This window comes from Pelodiscus sinensis, chromosome 27 (genome assembly GCF_052426305.1).
Source record: "Pelodiscus sinensis isolate ZL-2025 chromosome 27, ASM5242630v1, whole genome shotgun sequence".
NCBI classification, from domain to species: Eukaryota; Metazoa; Chordata; order Testudines; family Trionychidae; genus Pelodiscus; species Pelodiscus sinensis.
The window spans coordinates 7246646-7268805 of NC_143078.1; the positions used below are offsets into that span (position 1 = coordinate 7246646).

General features: G+C 45.5%; 1 protein-coding gene across 2 annotated transcripts; it reads left to right on the forward strand.

The window, feature by feature from the left end:
* The first annotated feature begins 588 nt into the window (after positions 1–588).
* Positions 589–22160, forward strand: PM20D1 (peptidase M20 domain containing 1). Of its 2 annotated transcripts, XM_075909845.2 has the most exons (13): positions 589–806; positions 5103–5189; positions 5798–6030; positions 7033–7119; positions 7937–8070; positions 8638–8757; positions 9635–9710; positions 9993–10054; positions 11149–11227; positions 13808–13879; positions 16476–16644; positions 17519–17618; positions 19205–22160. In XM_075909845.2, the coding sequence occupies exons 1-13, from the start codon at positions 614–616 to the stop codon at positions 19332–19334; spliced, it is 1542 nt and encodes a 513-aa protein (XP_075765960.2). In that variant the 5' UTR covers positions 589–613; the 3' UTR covers positions 19335–22160. The 2 variants fall into 2 exon arrangements, with proteins under 2 accessions (XP_075765960.2, XP_075765961.2); XM_075909846.2 differs by lacking the exon at positions 5103–5189.

Here is a 22160-nt window from a genome sequence, read left to right on the forward strand (position 1 = left end):
CTGGTCTGCTGGCCCCAAGAGGTACACTGCAATTGCACTTACCTGCGTGAACTGAGTTACATATGTCTACACTCTCACTTGATCAACAAAACTTTTGTCATTCATGAATGCTTTTAAAAACCCCATAAATGACAAAGTTTTGTAGTGACACTTGAAAGTATGAATGCTACCTTGTCAGCGGGAATTATTTTGTCAGAAAAAGTGCTGACAAACAGCATTCACCCAGCCTGACTTTGCTGACGTAGCCTTGTCACTAAAAGCTGTGTTGTAGAAAACAGATCTTGCCCTCCTGCTGCTAATGACAGCAACTTGTAGTTTGGTTCAGTGGCTCTCAGCCCCTCCTCCCACTATACAAATTGTTCCAGGCCCCCTGCCAAGGGAGCCCTGGGTTCAGCAGCCCCAGGAGTGGGCCCCACACTCTGCCCAGGGCTGGGAACAGGCGCAGCAGCTCCAGCTGTCAAACTTCCGGACACAGCTGTCAAGGCCAGGGAGGACTCCAACTCCCAACAGGCCTTGCAGTGAAGGCGGAAGAAAGCCTCCTATTGGCCAGCGTTTGTGAGCTAGGGGCTGGTGATTGGCGGGCGGGGGCAGAGGGCGGGGCGATCGGAGCGGCATGGCCGGGCGACGGGCGGCCTGGGGCGCCTGCCTGGGGCTGGGCGGGGGGGCGCTGGCCCTGCTGGCCCTGGTGCTGCTGCGGGCCTACGTCCTGCGCCCCGCGCCGGGCCCGCGGATCCTGGGGCGGCGCCCCGCGCTGCGCTTCGAGCTCAGCGCCCGCGACAGGCACGAGCTCAAGGAGGCGCTGAAAGGTGAAGGGGCCGCGACCCCCCCTCGGGGAGCCCCCCTCCCCCCGGGAGTCCCGCTACCCCAACCCCCCCCTCGGGGAGCCCCCCTCCCCCCGGGAGACCCGCTACCCCAAATCCCCCCCTCGGGGAACCCCCCGTGCCCCCACTAGCCCCCCAGAGACGCCCCCGTACCCCCTGCCCCCCTCCCTTGGGGAACTCTCCGTGCCTCCAACCCCCCCTCCCTCCCTCCCTCCACTAGTCCCCCCAGAGACCTCCCCCATGCCCCCAAAACTTCCTCCCTCGGGGAACCCTCTGTGCCCCCAACACCCCCCCCAGGGAGTCCCCCAAACCCTCCTGGAGCTCCCTGTGTCCCAGCTAAACCTGACAGAACCAAACCCTCCTCCCCGGAGAACCCCCTGCGACCCAGCTAAACCCATCTGGGTCCTGCACCAGGCCCTGTCCCCTGGATTCCCTGGGCCCCCACTAGCCCTCATCACTGTTTAACTCCCAACTCACCCTCACACCTTCAGGTACCCCTAGCCAAAGCCCCCAGCCCCCAACTAACCCTCACACCTTCAGGTACCCTTAGCCAAACCTGCCACCCCTGGGGGTATTCCCAGCCAAACTCCCACCCACATGTAGCCCCCAACCACCCCCCCTACTGACACCCATCCTTCAGGATACCTCCAGCCAAACCTCCCACTCCTAACTAAACTCTGCCCCCACAGGGACACCCTCAACCTAACCCTTCTGATTTCTGAGGGGAACTGCCCCAGACTAGCACCCCCCCACTCCCAGATTTATTCTCCCACCAAACTACACTTCACCCCCCAGATTAGAGCCCCCCCCAATCACAACAGAGATTACCCAAACTAATACTCCTGAGAACTCATGCTCCCAGACTAGACTAAACACCACCACCACCCATCTGTACCTGCACTAGGCTAAACTCCCATCCCAGAATCACCTCCATTGCTTGAGAAATCCTGGAGACTCTACTCCCATCTCAAATACTCCTTCCCTTAATTCCATCCATTTGATCCCTCTGGTGACTGCCCATCATCAATGCCTGCCTCTTTCCAGTCCTGGGACCAGCATTCCATCTTTGCAGATACTCCCTTGGATCCCTAAAATTACATTCCCTAACAGTTGCCCCTTCTGACCACTAAAACTCCATCATGATCCTCCTCCCAGCCCCCGTCCCCTCCCGCTGCCATTTCCCTTGGGGCTAAAACCCCATTTTTGAAACCCCCTTTCTAACCAGGACTCATCCTCCGGCTGGATTCCCCAGGGATTGAGCCTGCCCTGAAGACACTGTGCCCCTAGAAATCCCTGGCTTAAGTACTGACGCTTCCTCATCAGCTACTAAAGCAGTCCAGGCCATTGACCTCTATAATGTGGTGTCCTAAACAGAATTTCCTCCGTGGACACCACCCTCCTATATGTACCACATGCCCTCAGACACAGACAGTAATTGCTTGAACATTAGCTCTCCCGCAGCTCATACTGCCCCTTGCCCCAGATGAGCATCTGTTTCCCACTGTGCCACTTGGCTTTTATGTATCTGTTCACCCCTTATGGCTTGCTTAGGGTGCGTCTACACAGCAGGGCTTAACTCAAAATAAGCTATGCAAATTGAGCTACGTCCATTGCGTAGCTTATTTCGAAACTGGGAGCATCCTAACAGTACTTATTTTGAAATAGAGCACTCTTCCTCTGACTGTCCCTACTCCTTGTAAAATGAGGGTTACAGGAGTCGGGGTAAGAAGCCCTCTAGCTTGATGGCATTTTGACACTATTTCGAAATAACTGCCTGCTATGTAATAGCAGACTAGGGGTACGTCTAAACTACATGGCTCCATCGACGGAGCCATGTAGATTTGTTTTTTTGGCAAAGGGAAATGAAGCCGCGATTTAAATAATCGCAGCTTCATTTAAGTTTACATGGCTGCCGCGCTAGTCTGGACGCTCCCCTGTCGAAATGAAAGCCTTTTATCGACATCCCCGGTAAACCTCATCCTACGAGGCATAACGGGGATGTCGATAAAGGGCTTTCAGGTCGGCGCGGGAGCATCCAGACTAGCGTGCTGAGCCGGCAAACAGCTGATCATCTGTTTGTCGGCTCAGCGCGGCAGCCATGTAAATTTAAATGAAGCCGCAATTATTTAAATCGCGGCTTCATTTCCCTTTGCCTACAACCCTCATCTACATGGCTCCATCGATGGAGCCATGTAGTCTAGACACAGCCTAAGTTATTTCAAAATAACACTAGTTATTTTGAAATAATGTTGCTGTGTAGGCCTACCCTTAGACATTGACCTTGCCCTTCCCAGCACCTCTTCTCAGACAGACAAATTTCCAAGGAAGCAGCTAACCCATCCTCAAGCTTTGATACCCCTCTGCTGATGCACTTTGATCCTGACTGTCCTCTAGCAGCTGAGGCACTTTACACCACACTGAAACTGGCAACCTTTTTTATCCTCAGAAGGCAATTTGTATATTACTTCCCTTTCCCCCCCTGCTTCCATAACATAAAGTGCATGGTGTAGGTGGTCTGAAAGGAATTAAAACCACAGCAGAAAAAGATTGAAAATAATTTCTTAAAAAATCCCCAGGATTTATTTCTTCTGCTAAGAAATGAAAGAATAATAATGTTTTAATATGTCCTCTGTGTAATGCATTGCTTGTTACCAGTTAGAACTCTAACACTGCATGTCCTGACAGATATGTCTCAAAATTCCTGGTAAATTTACATTTGCAGACGTATACTCTGACCCCAACCAATATCCCAAGCAAAACCTGGAGATGTGTCTTGGAGATAGGGGAGGACACTGACATCTACCATCTGTGTCTTGGTGACACCTGACTTTGAGCTATCGCAATCTTGCTGAGTGGCCCAATGCAGATATTAATGCAATAGGAAGAGAGGATATTGAGGGATTCCACAACCAAGGGACCTGGGTGCCTGAGGGGTATAACTGTTTTGCTTTATAAACTACTTTGGGATCAAAGATTATTTGTAAATGCAAGGTGCTATTATTGTTGCTTGGCCCATTTCTCATTACTTGTTCATAAACATAATAATAGAAAAGGGATGATAAGTAGTTGAATCTTTAAGACTTCACCATATTTGCAATGGACAGCAGGGAAAAACTTGCCCACAAAGTTGTATACGTGTTTTAGAATCTGCCAGGTGAATGTACTTCAAAGCTGAAACCAGGCAATAAATGAATTACTATGCTTTCCCACAGCAAATATTCTTGTCTTAACTTGAACCAGCATTTCACACACTTACAGCCTTTGTTTCCTCCCACTGACAATCTTCTCCAATATCTCATTCCTCTGAAATACAAAACACTGTTTGTTTGCATTTTGCAATTGCACAACTTCAGATGGCCTTTTGCCACACTAAAGAAATTAAGGCCCTCTCTCTATACTGGCTCAGATCTTGTGCCCGTGCCTTGCAGATACCCTGTCATATAGCAAAAGTATTTTGCTTTCAGACACACAGACTCTTGCAGGAAATGTTGGGGGCATATGGATTACGTTAGGATTGGTGGCTAGTAGAAAACTAGAGGCAGGCATCAAACAATAGTTACAACTATTAAAGCGGAGGAAAAGTTCTTCTGTGTTCAATTAGTGGAATTTCTACTTAGCAGGTGGAAATGTTTTTTTAATTAGAAACAAAAAAAATCCTCTTTAGAGAGACCCTTGATGAAGTAGATAGGAGCAGGCCCATGGTGGGGCATCATGAGCTATCATGGAGCAGCACTGTGTGGGATAAAGGATGTTCCAGTTAAAATCAATGTTCCCATATAAATCTAAAGATGCAGTTTACATTTTCCATTCAGCAAGATCCTGTGAGGTGCTTCAGTGGGCCTTGAGTGTCCAAAGAAATGTTTTTCATTAGGAATCTTATTGAAAAAGCTGGCTCAATTATATTTATATTCCAATCTAGTAATATATTTGCATGTCATCCTAAAATGTTATGTTGACAAGGAGTTAATCTTCACAATCCAGTGAAATGCAGCTGCTTCCAGAGCAGAGAACAGTTGAGTTTTTAACAGTGCATAAGACAACAATTCAGAAGAACATTCTATATGAAACAGCGCAGGCACTCATAGTATAGCCCAAATGTACTTAATGAGGTTAAAATGTGATCAAGTCTTTGAGGATACCACCTCTTCTCTTGTGTCTTGGGATCTTTGAAGACCACAAAATATTTTGGATCTTAATTTCCCGCCTATTCAAATTACTGTTAAAAGGACTGACTAATTAAGACTATTGACAGAAATCCTCTGCTTCATATTTTTGTTTAAGGTGCCATCAAAATTAAAACGGTATCCTTCTCTCCAGAGGAGCAAAATACAACAGCCCTGGCAGAATTTGGGAATTATATTAAAAAAGGTACAGAATTTACATTCCTACATGTTTATTAATAGAAGGGCTGGCAGATGGCACCAAAATGAGTACAAGGTTTTGATTCTGAATATAATTTGTTTGGTATAGAACTCTGTCTTGCTTTTTCTCAAAAGAGGATTGTATTACCACACAGGCTGGTACATCTCCACTGTGGGTAGAAACTGTAGCACAGGTGTCTTATTACCACCACATCATGGTCCTGGTCTGAAGAGGGTTAGACAACCATCTGGTAAAAAACCCTGCCTGAGCCCGGTCTGTAAGAACCATCATCCAACACAGCTGCAGTGGTGGTGAATATTAGGCCCTGTTTTTGCCAAGGGAGACAAGGCTCTAGTGAGGATTTCCGCTGCAGATTGAGACAGTTTGGTAAAGCTGTTTGAGGGAAACTTGCACAACTGCTGCCTGCAACATATAAAGCTTTGTAGTTGTGTTGCCACGTGTGTTCAAACTCACTAGAGACCATGCTTCCATCAAAGTCAATGGTAAAATTCTAATGGGTTTGTGTCACATTCCCAAGAATTTTGGTGGTGGAATAGAAAAAAAAACTTTTCTAATTTTTCTCCTTTGTATGTTTCTCTCTTATTTTTAAACAGTCTTTCCTGATGTGTTTTCTACCAAGTTCATTCAGCATGAGATCATTGGGGAATACAGCCATCTCTTCACTGTCCAGGGTTCTGACCCTCAGCTCATGCCCTACATGCTACTTGCACACATGGATGTAGTCCCAGCTTCTCAAGAGGGGTGGCATGTCCCTCCTTTCTCTGCTCAGGAACTTGATGGTTTTATCTATGGACGAGGGACAGTAGACAACAAAAATTCTGCAATAGTATGTCTTCTCGGTCATCTCATTTCAGAGAGATGAAAAGCTTTAAGGGATGTTATTGTTCAGTGTCTGTTGGGTAAATCATTGACAGTCCTATAGTTTTGTGATTTGAGAACTTCTGGTTTGGAACTAATTAGCTATTAATAATGGTGGTAATAACCCCCAGAAATAACTAAATTAAAATTAACAGTTACAGCTTATGAGGCAGCAAAGCATGCTGGTAAGACAGCAGAAATATAAACTGACCACTGCTGATTAGACACCATGGTTTAAGAAGAAAAAATAGATGAGACTGGAAAAAACCCAAGTATTAATGCAGGGCTACTCAACACGTGGCATGTGGGCTGCATGTGGCCCACAGTGCAGTTTGGCTTTACGCTGTGTTCAAAACATGGCCCGCAGGTGGGAGTCAAAACCAAAAAGTTGTCAATATAATGGTCTTCTGTTGAGATGAGTTTTACTAGATAAATTCCTGGACTGCCATTGCTCATTACAAGTGCTGTTATATGGGTGGAAATTGAGTAAATAATGCATTTTATTAATATCAGCAACACTGACTTAAATGTGGCCTGTGTGTTGTGTAGTCTTGCCTTAATCTTTGTATTCATGCCTGTCAGTGTGAAATAAGCTATTTGCATATATATTTGCATGTATATGCAACCACACTTAAGTTGTGGCCCTCGGCATGTACTATGAGTATCATTGTGGCCCCCGGGGCTTCCAAAATTGAGTAGCCCTGTGTTAATGGATTACAAAATTCATCACCACTGTTCTGACTTTCCTCTTTTTGCTTTTGTATAGAAAGCTAATCCTCATTAAAGTAATAGCTTTGCTACAACTAGTGAGAGGCATACTGTATGCAATTTAGATTTAAAGGCTCAGCAAAGAGTTTCATCAGACATAGAGACCCTAATCATGCTCACTTTGCAGTCAGTTGGATGTGCTTTTCTTAGTAACCTTAGAGAGTAAAAGGACAGTGACTAGTGTGTTGCTTCTGTTACACAGGGTATTCTGCAAGCTCTAGAATTTCTGCTGAGAAGAGACTACAGACCTCGCAGGTCTTTCTATATCGGCATTGGGCATGATGAAGAGGTATTTCTTTCATCTGGTCTCTCATTTCCTCCTATAACAGCAACTTGATTCCTGGATTGACAGTTACCTATGTTGTCCTTGTACTTGGCTCAGTCAACTTTCTAAACATTATTTACTATTATAACCTCTAATGATTTTCTCACTGTTGCACTGACAAATCACTCCTGAGCATTGCAGTCATAGGTATATATTGACAGGTTGAGCTCTCAGTGAGATGGGCATCAGGGTTTTGCTCAGCAGAAAGAAAGGAAAAGGGTAAATCCATTCTGTTCATTGGTATTGCTTTCCTATGGCTGTAAGACATTAAAAATACAATATATGGGTGTAATGTGAAAATCCAGGTTAAGATGTATTGGACTGTTCCCGGTGAACAGTGTTATCTAACAGAATGACATAGGGATAAGAAATAGAGAATGATCAGGCAGCAGAATTACCCATTCTCATAAAGACAAGAGTATCATTCTGTGAAATTCAAAGACAAGAGATGATAATATTAAATACCATTTAATAAAATGCCTAATTAAGCTGTAGAGCTCATTGCTGTGAGGTAGCACTGAGGCTTCTCATGAATAATGAGACCATTTTTCACTTATATTAAACTGGATCGTAAACTGTCTTGCTTCACAGTATAAGCAACCACTAATTGACTGGGGTTAGAAAGAAACTTCTCCCTAGGGACAGATTTCATAATTGCCCACTCTAGGGTTTCTTGCACCTTCCTCATGTAACTCTGACTACCATCAGAGTCCAGATACTGTGCTAGATGGATTGCTTGTGTACTTTGGCATGGCAATTCCTCTGATTTGGAGTCTCCTAGGTTTCTGGTCGTAAGGGAGCAATGAAGATTGCAGCTCTGCTGGAAACTAGAGGAGTGAAGCTTGTTTTCCTGCTAGATGAGGGAAGCGTTATCCTGGATGGGTTCTTGGAGGGAATAAAGAAGCCAGTACCACTGTAAGTGAATAAAGTAGAGAATTTAACACAATGAGTCCAATCCCTGGCTTTATAGGTAAGTATAAGAGATTCTCCTAGTTTGGACTAATGCAGAGGTATCTGTAATTCAACATAAAGGCCTTCTGATCCTGCAGCTACCTTTTCTTCCTTGGTAAAGACACAGCCAAGAATCTACAGTATAGGGTTGTATTGCTGATGATTTGATTGCAATTTCTGCTCATCTCAGCGAAAATATAAATAGAAGCAAATGTTACTGCTGTGTGCATAAAATTAAGTATATTGTACACATTTGTGTGTGGCTCTCAGGTTCCTGTCAGATTTTCTATGACTCCCTCAGCATTGCAGAGATTGGGCACCCTCGCTTGTTTGGGAAGCCCACCCTTATGTTTTCATCCCACTAGTGACTAAACCACAACAAAAAATCCCTGGTGTTTCCCATAAAAAAATATCGTTTGGTGTTCCTCAGTCTTAAAATGTTTAAAAATCACTGGTCTATAATCTATAGAGCTTGAACTCTATCATGCAATATTTGGAATCAGCTTGACAACATTATTTCTTGTTCATCAGAATAGCGATCACAGAGAAGGGTTCAATTACAGCAAACTTCAGTGTGGAAAGCGCGCCAGGTCATTCCTCTGCCCCTCCTAAGGAGATGAGTATCAGTATTCTTGCAGCAGCGTTGTCCAGGTGAGAGCTAACCTGGCTGTGTAACAGACTTAGAGTGTCGTGCAAAGTCTCCTTAACAGACTTTACATCAGCACTGTACATATTTGTGGCAATGTACACAATCATTCTGTACTTCACTGTGAATGTTTAAAAACTGAAACTTATGGCTCATATAAATGTGCAGATATGCAACTGCTGGCAGAGGGCTTTGCTGGAGCACCTCTGCACTCCAGCTATTCAAGTTCCTGGTGTGGTCCCTAGGGATCCTAAAAAGCCAGGCACAAATTAGAACATCAGCAGGGCTACTCTGACTTATTCCAGAGGCCCCAGTGTCAGTCAGTAACCCCAGAATATGGGGATCTGCAAAAATGAAATGAAGCTATTTTTGTTCCCTTCCTTGTCTGTTGCCAGAATTTCCACAAATCTTTTTTGACTGTATTTGCTATAGGTGATAGCTGTGCAGGCAAATCAATATGGTGTAGTATCAAAATGTTAAACCCTGTAGGCTTTTCAGTGTCCCTATCCCAGTGGATACACAATAGACTGATGGGGGCAAGGGTGTTAGTTTATAGAAGTGCCTGAAATAAAAAGATTTGATATCTTTGGCCCATTGTTTTTATAGATGTACACATTTCCCGCATAGTCCCTCCATTCCCATTGAGAGCCAGCCTTGGCTATCTCTTTATCCACCTCCAAAAGACTCTCTTCGGATGAGACAGAAATGCTCTGAATTCCATGATGAAGTTGTTCTCCAACTTCTCCTTGATTTGTGAGCTCTGAGAGATGTGGGTGCATCTCAAAGCACTTGGCCAAGTCCATGAACCAAAACACAACCTGTGGTTTTCTGCAAACGTGGGGAATAAGGTTTTGTTTTCAAATGCTCGTTTGCTTGTTGTAGGCTGGAGCAGAATCCCATGCCCAATCTCTTTGGCCAGGGGCCAGAAATCATGACTCTTGAGTACTTGGCTTCAGAGGTAAGGATTCAACTGTAGCTTCATTCTCAAGTTTCACGTAATTAATATTAATGAATTAAAAGTAGTCCCAAACCTGTGAATTACTGAAGGGGTTTCCTAATTTCTATTAAAATGGCTTATCTTAGAAAGGAGAATTCAAAGCTTCAGTGCATAGTTCTCCTACTGCAGCATCCCTTTTATACATAGAAGTGAACCCTTAACCCGTGTTCTGCCCCTGGGCAGTGTCATCATTAAACTTAAATTTTGATAATTGGTGCATCTTTGTTTTCTCTTGCCTCTTAGTTCAGTTTTCCTCTCAATCTCGTCATGAGCAACCTGTGGCTGTTCTCGCCTGTCATCAGTAGGTAAGGGAACACATCCCTTCTTCAACACTCTCAGCCTCTGGCCCCATGAAATACAGGAACCAATGTCCAGTTAGAACAGGGGTTCCAAATTCATAGCCTGCAATCAGGCCCACACAGCCTGCGGCCCAGGGAAGGGTGTCCTTACCCTTCCCACAGATCCAGACCCTGCTCCCCCTGCACCTCTTTCCACCTCTGCTCCGCCCTCTTCTCCCTCGTTGCACCCATTCTCTCAGGCCCCGTCCCTTGAGGGATAGCCTCTCAGGGATTACTGGGGGACTTGGCACAGAGTAGAAGCAGGTTCTCCCCACCCCTGCATTCACCATGGCAGTCTCTGTTCTGCTGCCATCTACCGGGCCTGCCCACTCGCTCTGCTTCACTATGGCAGCAAAAAGTGGAGTGCCTCAGCCCCAGCACATGCTGGCTTGGGAGATGGCAGAGTGTAGCTCTGCTTCCCCGCGGCTCCCGCCGCCACAATGAGTGTGAGAGGGCCCGCCCACCGCTCGCCTAAAGCCCCATGGACTAACCTGAGTATGGGGGACCATCTCATCCATAGGACAGGTGGGGCAGCTATCACAGGGCCTACGGGCACTCACCTCCCTCAGGTTACAGGGATGCACAGCACTAGCAGTCAGAAGCTGCTCTAGCCCCGCTTTGCTCCCAGTGGTGGCACCGGAAGTATCTGGGGAGAGGTTAAATCACCCTGGGGTGGCAGGCAGGACTATGGGACACACAGAGTGCAGAGCGCAGGGTAGTAGCCAGGGCTGGGAGCTGCCAGAGAGGGGTGCTGGCTAGCCCACTAAGAGGACTTGAGAACTGGCATTGGCCCTCTGGTAAATGGAGTTTGAAATCCCTGATTTAGAAGCTTTAGTCCTTTTGTTTTCTTGCCAGTAAGGTTGCTCTTCCCTGGAAATCAGCCATCCTATGTCTCAGTTTATGAAACTAACACACTTACCTTGCTTTAATCAATACATGAAACATACTGTAACTCCTCTGCTAATGCATAGGTCAGTCTCTAATCAACGTAATTCTCGCTTTTGTTGTATTTATATCTTTTATAAATACACAACTCCTTTCAAAAACTTATATTCATGCAGAATTTTTGAGCAGAAGCCCTCCACCAATGCCTTGATTCGGACCACCACAGCTATCACCATGTTTAATGCAGGAATCAAGGTAGCGTCATGTGTGCATTTGATTTTTCCTACGGGTAGCGTGAGAAGAGCCTTCCAAGCCCTTTCTCGCAGAAAGAAACATTTCTAAATGACAAATGCCTATTCCTATGTAACTACCGGTGTCGTAAATGATTGAAGTTTACACTATAGAAAAGAATTGGACGCATTGGAGAGGGTGCAGTGGAGGGCAACCAAAATGATTCGGGGGCTGGAGCACATGACCTACGAGGAGAGGCTGAGAGATTTGGGCTTATTTAGTCTGCAGAAGAGAAGAGTGAGGGGGGATTTGATAGCAGACTTCAACTTCCTGAAGGGAGGTTCCAAAGAGAGGATGGAGAGAGTGACAGATGGCAGAACAAGGAGCAACGGTCTCAAGTTACAGTGGGAGAGGTCTAGGTTGGATATTAGGTAAAACTATTTCACTAGGAGAGTGGTGAAGCACTGGAATGGGTTACCTAGGGAGGTGGTGGAATCTCCATCCCTAGAGGTTTTTAAGTCCTGGCTTTACAAAGCGGTGGCTGGGATGGTTTAGTTGGGATTGGTCCTGCCTTGAGCAGGGGGCTGGACTTGATGACCTTCTGAGGTCTCTTCCAGCTCTATGATTCTACAGTGGTCCTGTATTATTGAGAATGGTGGTTCCTATATAACTGCTAGATGTACCAATATGAATCAGTCTCCTCTTACTATTAATTTTAAACTCGGTCTCTACTCTGGGCCTTCGTGCTCTGCCAACCTCACTCCAACTGAAAGTGTAGCCCAGCTCAAACCTTAGAGTGTACAGTAGAAAATGACTTAATTGATGACAATATTTGTTATTCAGTTCCTTCTAAACTGGTGTGGAGAATGATTGAACAGCTAATGTAGACAAGTTAAAAACGTCTTCAACCCTGTTACACAAAAGCATGATTGAAACTTTGGTCCAACAATTGTCAGCTACAGGACAACTTCCTACTACACATGGGGGCCTTTGTCCCATGATCACAAGAATGGTGTTTACAGTAGCCTTAAATCCACACTGGATTAAAGTAAAAACAGCAGAGTGTGGGGCAGCAGGTTCTGACTGGTACAGCCAAGGTCTTAACCCAATAGATAAGTGCAATTACCCAGAATGGTTGGGAACTGGAGCGGTGGGACCACCAGTCAGAACAATTATAGTTTGCATACCATTGTCCTCCAAGAAGAGCTTTACTGTGAAAATGGTCACTTGTCTAGAAAACAAGCTATCATAGGTAAACAGTGACCCTGAGTGGTGAGAAGAGAAATAACATGTTGTTTGCTTTGCTTTCTCACTGTTTGTGTTCAAAGACTGTGGGTGTGATTCTCCTTTAGTATAGACCTGGCCTGTGTAACTTGCATACTTAACAAAGCGTAAAACATATTGTGTAGAAAACTGGAATGATGTATCTGTACTTATGCTGTTAAATGACATATATGTGCCATGCTGTCAGGGGCGCACGCCCCCCAGTAGCCTCAGTGCCCCCTTGACTGTCTTCACATGGTCCCTCTCAGGGCAAGTTACAGTCTGTATGGGTTGCTCATCATCGGCCACACAGCAGTTCATACTGGCCCTTTAAACAAGGCCGAGTCCATGAAACGGATTATTGTTGTAGCAGGGCACACCCCAGGTAGGGGGACCCGGGCCCACTCTACTCCACCAGGTCCCAGCCCAGGGCCCTGTGAGCAACCGGGTATAGGGTCACTCCCTCAGTGGGACTAGATAGCCGAAACACACCGAGGCTCTCGGGCCAGGAGGGGCAGCTCCCGCTCCTGCCCTGGGCCACTTCCTACCTGGCTTTGCCCAGCTGGCTGCAATCTCCAGGCCAGCGTCCCCTCAGCAGGTAGTCTCCAGGTGCCACCAACTCACCTCTGCCTTCCTCCAGGCCTCTCCTGGGGTCCCCAGCAACTGCTGAGGGAGAGCTTCCCTCTCCAGTCCATCTCCTGCAGCTGTCTCCCTCCCAGGAGCTCCTGCTGCCTCTGCAGTCAGCCCTACACTGTCTTTTCCCCCCAGCAAACTGGGCTTCTCCCTTTATAGCTGGCAGCTGGGCTTGCCTAGCCACCCGGGCTTCCCAGATCTCTGACAGCTGGGGCTCATTAGCTTAACCATTTCAGCTGGGTTCTTCCAGCCACCCTAAGGCTCGAGGCCTGAGGCTTGGGCTTAAAGGCCCAGTGCAGGGCAGGTGCCCTGTCACACATGCCTTGTGTACTTTGGGAAAATGGACTCAGCTACAGTGGAGGATTTTTCGGAAGAGTGACGTCTGATACATTGAAGTTATTACTTTAAAAAAAATCCAACCTCTTTCTCCCATAGAGAAAAAATTCTAAATGAAAAGTACCTATTCCTTATAGAACTACTTGTGTTGCAAATGATTGAAGTTTATGGTGATCAATTGGTGTAAGGCTTGGGGAATTTATTTCAATAGGGCCTTATTCTATGAGCTCTGGAACTGCATGAGCAGCACATTAAACTTTTTGATAGCAGTGCTTCTTAAGATGATATCATATTCGAGTGGCAGTTCTGGGATAGTCCTTTGAACCTGCTTCTGGCTTTCTCTGTATGTTTGAGACTTTTTTTCCCCCTTAGTCCAATGTCATCCCGCCTTCTGCAAAAGCGACTGTGAATTTTCGGATCCACCCATCACAAACGGTTGAAGAGGTACGGTCTGCATGTTCCATTTTTGTTCACCTGTTTTGTTTTATCATGACACTGATCACTGACATGTCATTTACTTAACTTTCCTAGAACTTTGAAATAGGCAGTTGTTGACTGGTCTGGAGATGTCAGGCTTTCCTCTCTCTTGTAGATCTTGCCATGCCTCTAAGATCATCCATGCTTCTGCCACCTCCGCAGTGAGCTGTTGTAATATGCTCCACTTAAGGCTCCCATAGAAGCAGGGGTGAACATAACTTAAATTTCTTACAGGTACTGTCATGTTGCACTCCCCTAGAGGGGGCTCAGGGAACAGGGATGCGGGGAGCAATATGACAATGAAATAAAATTAAGTAGCCTTTTAGGAGTCACTCTTGCTTCAGAGTAACACATAGGCCAGTGGCTCCCAACTTCATTAGTTCACATACCGCCCCTTAAAAATTGTAAAGTGAATTGATGAAACATCAAGCTTGCATACTGCCGCGGGCACATGGTAATTCATTGTTTGGGAACCTTGACATGGACCATTCAAGCTTACATAGTAGTATTAAGGCTTATTTTTTGTCAGCTGCAGCCATGCCCATTAGAAAGTGGCCTGATCTCTCACACTTGAGCAGTTTTGACACTTGATCCCATAAAAAAGAGACATAATAACGGCCATACTGGGTCAGACCAATGATCCACCTAGCCCAGTATCGACAGTGGCCAATACCAGATGCCCCAAAGAGAGGGATCACAACAGGTAATCCTCACGTGATCCCTCCCCTGTGACCCATTTCCAGACAGCAGAGGCTAGGGATACCATTCCTACCCATCCTGGCTAATAGTTCTTTCCCACAATATAAGAACTAGAGGCCACCAAATGAAACTAATGGGCAGCAGGTTTAAAACAAATAAAAGGAAGTTCTTCTTCACACAGCGCATAGTCAATCTGTGGAACTCCTTGCCTGAGGACTATAACAGGGTTTAAAAGAGAACTAGATAAATTCACGGAGGTTAAATCCATTAATGGCTATTAGCCAGTATGAGTAAGGCATGGTGACCCCAGCCTCTGTTTGTCAGAGGGTGGAGATGGATGGCAGGAGAGAGATGGCTTGATCCTTACCTGTTCAATTTACTCCTTCTGGGACACCTGGCATTGGCCACTGTCGGCAGACAGGGTACTGGGCTGGATGGACCTTTGGTCTGACCCAGAATGGCCATTCTTATGTTCTTATGTTATGTTCTTATAGCCATTGATGGACCCTAACCACCATGAATCTGTCTAGCTCTTTTTTGAACCCTGTTAAAGTCCTAGCCTTCACCACATCCTCTGGCAAGGAGTTCTATGGGTTGACTGTGTGCCGAGTGAAGAAAAACTTCCTTTTGTTTGTTTTAAACCTGCTGCCTATTAATTTCATTTGGTGACCCCTAGTTCTTATGTTACGGGAACAAGTAAATAACTTTTCCTTATTCACTTTCTCCATAACTGTCATGATTTTATAGACCTGTAATATATCGCTCCTTAGCCTCCTCTTTTCTAAGATGAAAAGTCAGTCTTTTTAATTTCTCTTCATATGGGACCCATTCCAAACCCCTCATCATTTTTGTTGCCCTTTTCTGAACCTTTTCCAATGCCAAGACATCTTTTTTGAGATGAGGAGACCACATCTGTATGCAGAATTCAAGATGTGGGCGTACCATGGTTTTATGTAGAGACAATAAGATATTTTCTGTCTTATTCTCTATCCCTTTGTTAATGATTCCTAACATTCTATTTGCTTGTTTGACTGCTGCTGCACACTGAGTGGATGTTTTCAGAGAACTGTTCACAATGTCTCCAAGATCACTTTTGAGTAGTTGTAGCCAAATTAGTCCCCGTTATATTGTATGTATAATTGGAATTATTTTTTCCAATGTGCGTTACTTTACATTTATCAACATTAAATTTCATTTGCCATTTTGTTGCCCAGTCACTTAGTTTGGTGAGATCTTTTTGAAGCTGTTCACAGTCTGCTTTGGTCTTAACTATCTTGAGCAGTTTAGTATCATCTGCAAATTTTGCCACCTCACTCTTTACCCCTTTCTCTAGATCACTTATAAATAAGTTGAATAGGATGGGTCCCAGGACAGACCCTTGGGAGACCCCACTAATTTTCTCTCTCCACTCTGAAAACTTACCATTTATTCCTACCCTGTCTTAAAACCAGTTATCAGTCCATACAAGGACCTTCTCTCTTATCCCATAGACATAGCCTATTATCTGTAAATCAGTCAGTCCCCTCTCTCTGGACAAAGATCATGCTGGAATTTCATTCACTTGACTGATCAAGCTGGGTGATAGCCCTTGGTACGGGGCTAAGAAGGCCCTTTGAAGCAGTGACACATAAGTAATTGCCTTGAAAGTAATTTGACCTTCAATGCGAAGAGTAGGTGTGTGAGAGGAAAACAGACTTCCACCATGAGGCCATTACATGCTTCCCAGCCTGAGTGATTATCTTCTTTTGGAGCCATAGCTGGCTGTTCATTTACAAGGCAAGCCTTGAAGCTGACACCTACACAGTCATCCACAAAGAAAACTCTCATTCCCTTTACTTACTTATTCCTCTGGGTATATCCATAGGTGCTAGAGATAGTCAAAAACACTATTGCTGATGACAGAGTGAAGATAGACATACAGGAAGCCTTTGACCCGCTCCCTATCAGCCCATGGGATGATCGTGCCTTTGGAGTCCAGATTTTCCGAAGAACCCTGCTGGATGTTTTCCCTGATGTTGGCAGCGTAGCTCCAGGTAACGCAAACACATAATGATTATTGTTTCCTCTTATACTTCCACATTCCTGTCTCGCCCCCTTCTTTGTTATCATTTCTGTGTGTTCCTCCACCAGCTGTCAGTGACTGGGAACATCTGTTGTTCCCTCTTCTACTAGGTTCTCTCTCTCTGCTCTAAACTGTGTGTGTTTATGGGGGAGAGTTATGATGGCAATAAAAAAAAAGCAAACAGGAGTTTGGCAGAAATAATGAACCCTGAATTGAGTCTCTGTGCAGGTCTAGGTTGAATATTAGAAAAAAATATTTCACTGGGAGAAGGGGGGCGGTGAAGTGCAGGAATGAGTTATCTAGGGAGGTGGTGGAATCTTCATCCTTAGAGGTTTTTAAGTCTCAGCTTGACAAAGCCGTGGCTGGGATGATGTAATTGGGATTAGTCCTGCAAGGAGTTGGACTAGATCACCTCGTGAGGTCTCTTCTGACCCGATGATTCTATGACTGGCAAACCCATCTTTCTTCTTCTGTGCAGTACCTTGCCATCTAAAGCCCTTATTATGCCAGCTGTTCCACACTGGTGCTGCACAGCTTATGGGATAGGGACCTAAGCTTGAAACTGACATACAGAATAAAAACATGATCCTGACAGATGCCAGGCACCACAATTCCCATTGAAGCTACTGTGTCATGATGCTCGGCTTCTCTCGTTGCTAAAGAGTTCCAGCATTCTTTACTTCCTATGCTAACATGGGAACAATAATTTGTTTTCAAAGGGAGTTTTAAGTTTTCAACATGCTTTGAGATCCTGTTGAAATGCAGCATTCACAAAGCCTTTTTCCTTGGCAGCTGATTGGCTGCATTTGTGTTGAGACAACCTGACCTGTGGGTTTGTTTTCCAGGTATTTGTATTGGCAACACAGACAGCCGGCACTTCACTAATCTCACAAATGCCATTTATCGATTTAACCCAGTAGTCTTTAAACCGGATGATGTACCCAGGTATTCTATTCTATTCTAGGGCGGGGAATGTTCTAGGGTGGGGACGATAGTCAAAGAAAATTAGTATGCACTGGCCTAGAGAATGAAACCCAGCTTTGTAGACTGTGGTGTGGCAGTATAGGCGCTTCAGACTCACCGAGGCCACACATTTCCTGCAGACATGGGTTCTAGTAGGAAGCCTGTGTTCAGTATGCATGGCCACATGCCAGCACACACCTGGTATTCCCACTTCATTAACCCTTTAAAGCTGGGAATTAGGTGAAGATATAGGTAACCATGCTAGGAGCTGGTTCACTTGCTAGCACATCAATTTTATCTTCCATATGAACGGAACTGAAATAGTCACAAATTACTCAAGTAGCTGTTCTGCATTCAGACTCGAAGGGCTGTGGTATGTCAGTGCAGGGAGTGGGACCTGGGGTACTGTCACACTTCCACTTTTCTGCCCTGTCTATCCACCCCATGGCCTTACCCACTGTGCTCTGGCCTTAGAATCAGTAAACCAGGCATGTTGGCCTCAGGAACAGATTATGCTTAGCATACATGAAATACACGGCTGTGTAGGGCACCTGAAAATTAGGGGCACTTAATTTTTGGGTGCCCCTATGCAACCATATGTGCTTGTATGCCTAAGGACAACTCTGTCATCTCCGCTGCCTGGTTCTTCTCTGACCCCTCCCCCAGGATGTTCTCTCCTGGTGGCAGATCTTCTCCCTGCCCCCTCCACCCTTGCTCCTCTTGGCCAGCAGCCAGCCATTAACAGAGGGCTCCCTCCTAGCAGACTGGGGACAGACAGGAGCCCTCAGCATCTGCTGCTATGCAGGCCCCAGGGAAGCCTCGAGCCCTGACAAAAGCTGCATGGGGGGAGGCCCTAAGCCCCTGGCAGAAGCCACATGTGGGGGGAGGAGGGAAGCCCCAGGTCCCCGGCAAAAGCCTTGGGGAGATGTGGGGGCTCAGTTGCATAGGGCCCCATATATTTTAAAGATGGCCCTGTTGCTTAGTGCATTCTTCTGCAGATTTTTGTGTGTCTCATGCTGTTTCCTACTTACGTCCTGTCATGCCTGAACCTTTATAAAGAGAACTTGGGAATCAGCAGCCTGGACTCTGGGCTGGGTTTTCAGTTCCCATGCAGGTGGCTCTAGGGTTGCCAGGTGTCCCGTACTGAACCGGACAGCCTGGTATTTTCGCTTCCTGTCCGGTAAAAAAAATCAGAAAATACCGAACACCTAAAATGTTTGGTATTTTCTGATTTTTTTTTCCCGGCCAGGAGGCAAAAATCCCGGGTGCTTACCGGGTTCCGCAGGGGAGCCTCCTGGCCTGGTGCAGGGCGGCAAGATGGCGGGCAGCTGCCGGCACCCTGTTAGGGCCAAAAAGCCTCAAAAGCGTTTCTTAAAGGGGCCACGCTGTTGTTTTTTTTCCCCTCAACAACTTTGGTCTCCCCCCTTTTTTTTTTCTCAACAGAATTTTTTCCCCAGTGTTTGGTTTTTTTTGGTGGGGGGGCATTCAATATTTTTGGTTAAATCATCTGGCAACCCTATGTGGCTCATGCCTATTGTAATGAAAAAATCTTCTTCTCCCTTTAACAGAGTCCATGGGTTGAATGAGAGGATCTCAGTTGAGGGTTATGAGAAACAAGTGGAATTTCTCTACCAGCTGATTCAGAACTCTGATATCAGCAAGCTCCCAAAGCCTCATGCAGAATCCCACGAGCTCTAAGACAAAAGAAACGGGGAGAGGAGCAGCTCTCGAGGTGAATCATGGGATAGCAGCGACGTGGGGTGCACAAAGCAGCTACTTATCAACATGGCCCTGTTCTGGAACTAGGTTATTGAGAACAGCGATTTGCCTAGAGATGGAAAGCAATGAAGCTGCTCTTGGCAGATATAAAGCCTGCCAAAAAGTAAAGGGAAGCTTGAAATATCAGAAGAGAATTGGAGCAGTGGAAAAAAACCCTCTGATCTCTACACCACTTCATCTCCTTGGTTTCACCTGCAGCCATTCTATTCATGCTAATATTAAGGGAAGACATTGTGGGACGGACCTTGGTGGAGGCAATGTTCAGGAGATGGAACAAGCACGACATGGGAAAAACTGGTGGAAATAGCCAGAAAAGAGATTTATTTTCTAGAAATAGCCATCTCCTTTCATAACCCCACCCCATTACTGTACTATAATATAATTCATCTCTGTGGAAAAAGCCAATGCAAGGCCTAGGCACCACCAAAGTCCTATCTGGAGGGCTTAAGTCCCACTAAATAAGAATTTAATTAGGATTTAAGTGATGCCTGTGCCTTGTCCTGACCCTCTACATAGGGGCGAATTTCATCCAAATGGGTCGTTATAGATATTCCCAAAACACTAAAGCACCAGTCTGCAAGGGGCTGAGCTGAGTTTAATAGAAGCTGAAGACACTGAGAACTTTGCAAGATCAAGCCCCAGAAGCTTAAAAATCTTGGTGCTGTGCAGCTTTAAATATGATATTCAATGTAGGGTGATCATAGGTCCCATTTTGGCCGGGACAGTCCCTTTTTAAGCACCGTCCTAGCTGTTTTAGCAAAAGTGGACATTTGTCCTATTTTGCTCTTGCCAATTGATCATCAGTTGGCAAGAGCAATGCAACAAATGCCTACTTTTGCCAAAAAAAGTGGGGCGCGCACCCCAGGGGGTGAGCGATAATGCCAGCCCTGCGGGGAGGGGAGGAGCAGGGGAGCGATACCAGCCCTGTGCAGGGGAAGCCCAGGCCAGCAGTTTGGGCCAGCCCTGTATATTGTCCTTATTGCCCTTTGGGAAGTATGATCACCCTAATTAAATGCTAACTGTGTACTCCCCAGCAGTATGTCTGTGGAGCCTGCTGTATAATGCCCCTGATATTGCAGCAAGCTTGCTTTTGCCATTTCTAAGCAGACCTTCCCTTTTGCTCACATGCCATCCATTGCTTCCATTTGTCCTGGACTGTGATGCATTTTATTTGTGTAATGGATGGATATATGCGCCTCAAGGGATGCTAGCAACATACTGATAAGGCCATAGAGCATGTGCCCTCTCTTGAGCCTTCTCCATCCACTTCCTGCCTATGAACATTTCAGAAAACACTTATGCTGAAACACTTCCCTGGGGCTTGTTTTTCTGAAGGTGGGTGCTCAGCACATCCTGAAGTCCCATGTAAGAGCTCTCCTAGTCACTAAACATTTGAAAATCTTAGTCAGAATTTGCAGTAATAAATTCGCAAGATCTAATGACATAGTTCCAACTGGTAGTGCACCAGAGGAGGTACTAAATCCTGCCAGTGATTTCTTTCCCTCGTTGTTGTTGCCTTTAAATAATTCTGTCTCTCTTTTGTAAGCTTCGGAGACTCTATGTGATTGTGGAGCCAGACGTATGAATTGCAGCAACTCAGAATTGTGTATTCATCCATTTTCCCTCATCACCGAATAAGCTGATACCTAGGAAACGTGTTCTTCTCTTTTTATCTTTAGTTTTCCATTGCTCGTTTTGTGTCTGTACGGTGCAGAATGACTCCAGTTCCCTTCCAGGGTAGGGGGATCTGAGAACACTCTGCACCACACAGGAAAGGACCCTAACACACTGAAGCTGTGTCTACACTAGCACTTTTCAGGAAATCTCCCACTCTTTCCATAGTAATGATGGCAGCCTTAGTATAGACAGGCCATTGGCATTTTTAACACTGTGTTGTCTAACCCTGCATGTTTTACACTTGTATGCCCATCATTGTTACTACCCCGGGACTTGTACCAGAGAAAGGCTTCCTGAAAAGTGCTATAGTTGACTAGGATTAAGCATCTCTCTTTAGGCTATTGAAAAAATGTTTCCTTTCACTTAAGTTTTCATTGTTAATCAAACAGTTGCCAAGAAGGGGTCTGTGATCCAGATACTGTTCCCAAGTGAAAATAGGGGGAAAGCCACTAAGGCCAGGTCTACACTGAGGGAGAAAGTTGAACTAAGATATCTAACTCCAGCTACGTGAATAGAGTAGTTGGAGTCGATGTATCTTACCATGACTTACTGCGGCATCCCCACTGCGGGAGGTCAACAGGAGAAACTCTCCCATCGACTTCCTTTACTCCTTGCAACATGATGGAGTGCAGGGGGCTATGGGGGATACCATCAGCGGTCAGTTTAGTAGGTCCTTACTAGACCCACTAAGTCAAAACCCAGGAGATCAATCTCTCTCTGGAGTGTCGATCTCTGGGTAAGTACAGACAAGCCCTAATGCATGCACTACTTACACAATGCTGGAAACAAGTTAAGTCCTTTCTGCTGCACTGTTCCACAGATGTGTACATTGGAATGGTAAGTGCTCTCTCTATTCTTGGTGAAGAATATATTGGAATAAGGTGTGCTACAATGAAATACCTTGGAAATCACTGAATAAACTGATTCTTGTACTTTCCTTAATAATGTGTGCTTCTATGCACACAGGGGTTTTTTGACAACAGATGTACTAAAATTATATTAAATTTCTGAGCAAACTAAAAACTTGATTTGAAGCTAATAAAATGGGATTGCAGATTATTTCCTTTA

Coding starts and splice junctions, on each gene's coding strand:
- PM20D1 (XM_075909845.2), top strand. CDS start 614: ATGGCCGGGCGACGGGCGGCCTGGGGCGCCTGCCTGGGGCTGGGCGGG. Junction 8,071..8,637: donor ATAAAGAAGCCAGTACCACT/GTAAGTGAATAA, acceptor CTTGTTCATCAG/AATAGCGATCACAGAGAAGG. Junction 16,645..17,518: donor TGTTGGCAGCGTAGCTCCAG/GTAACGCAAACA, acceptor TTTGTTTTCCAG/GTATTTGTATTGGCAACACA.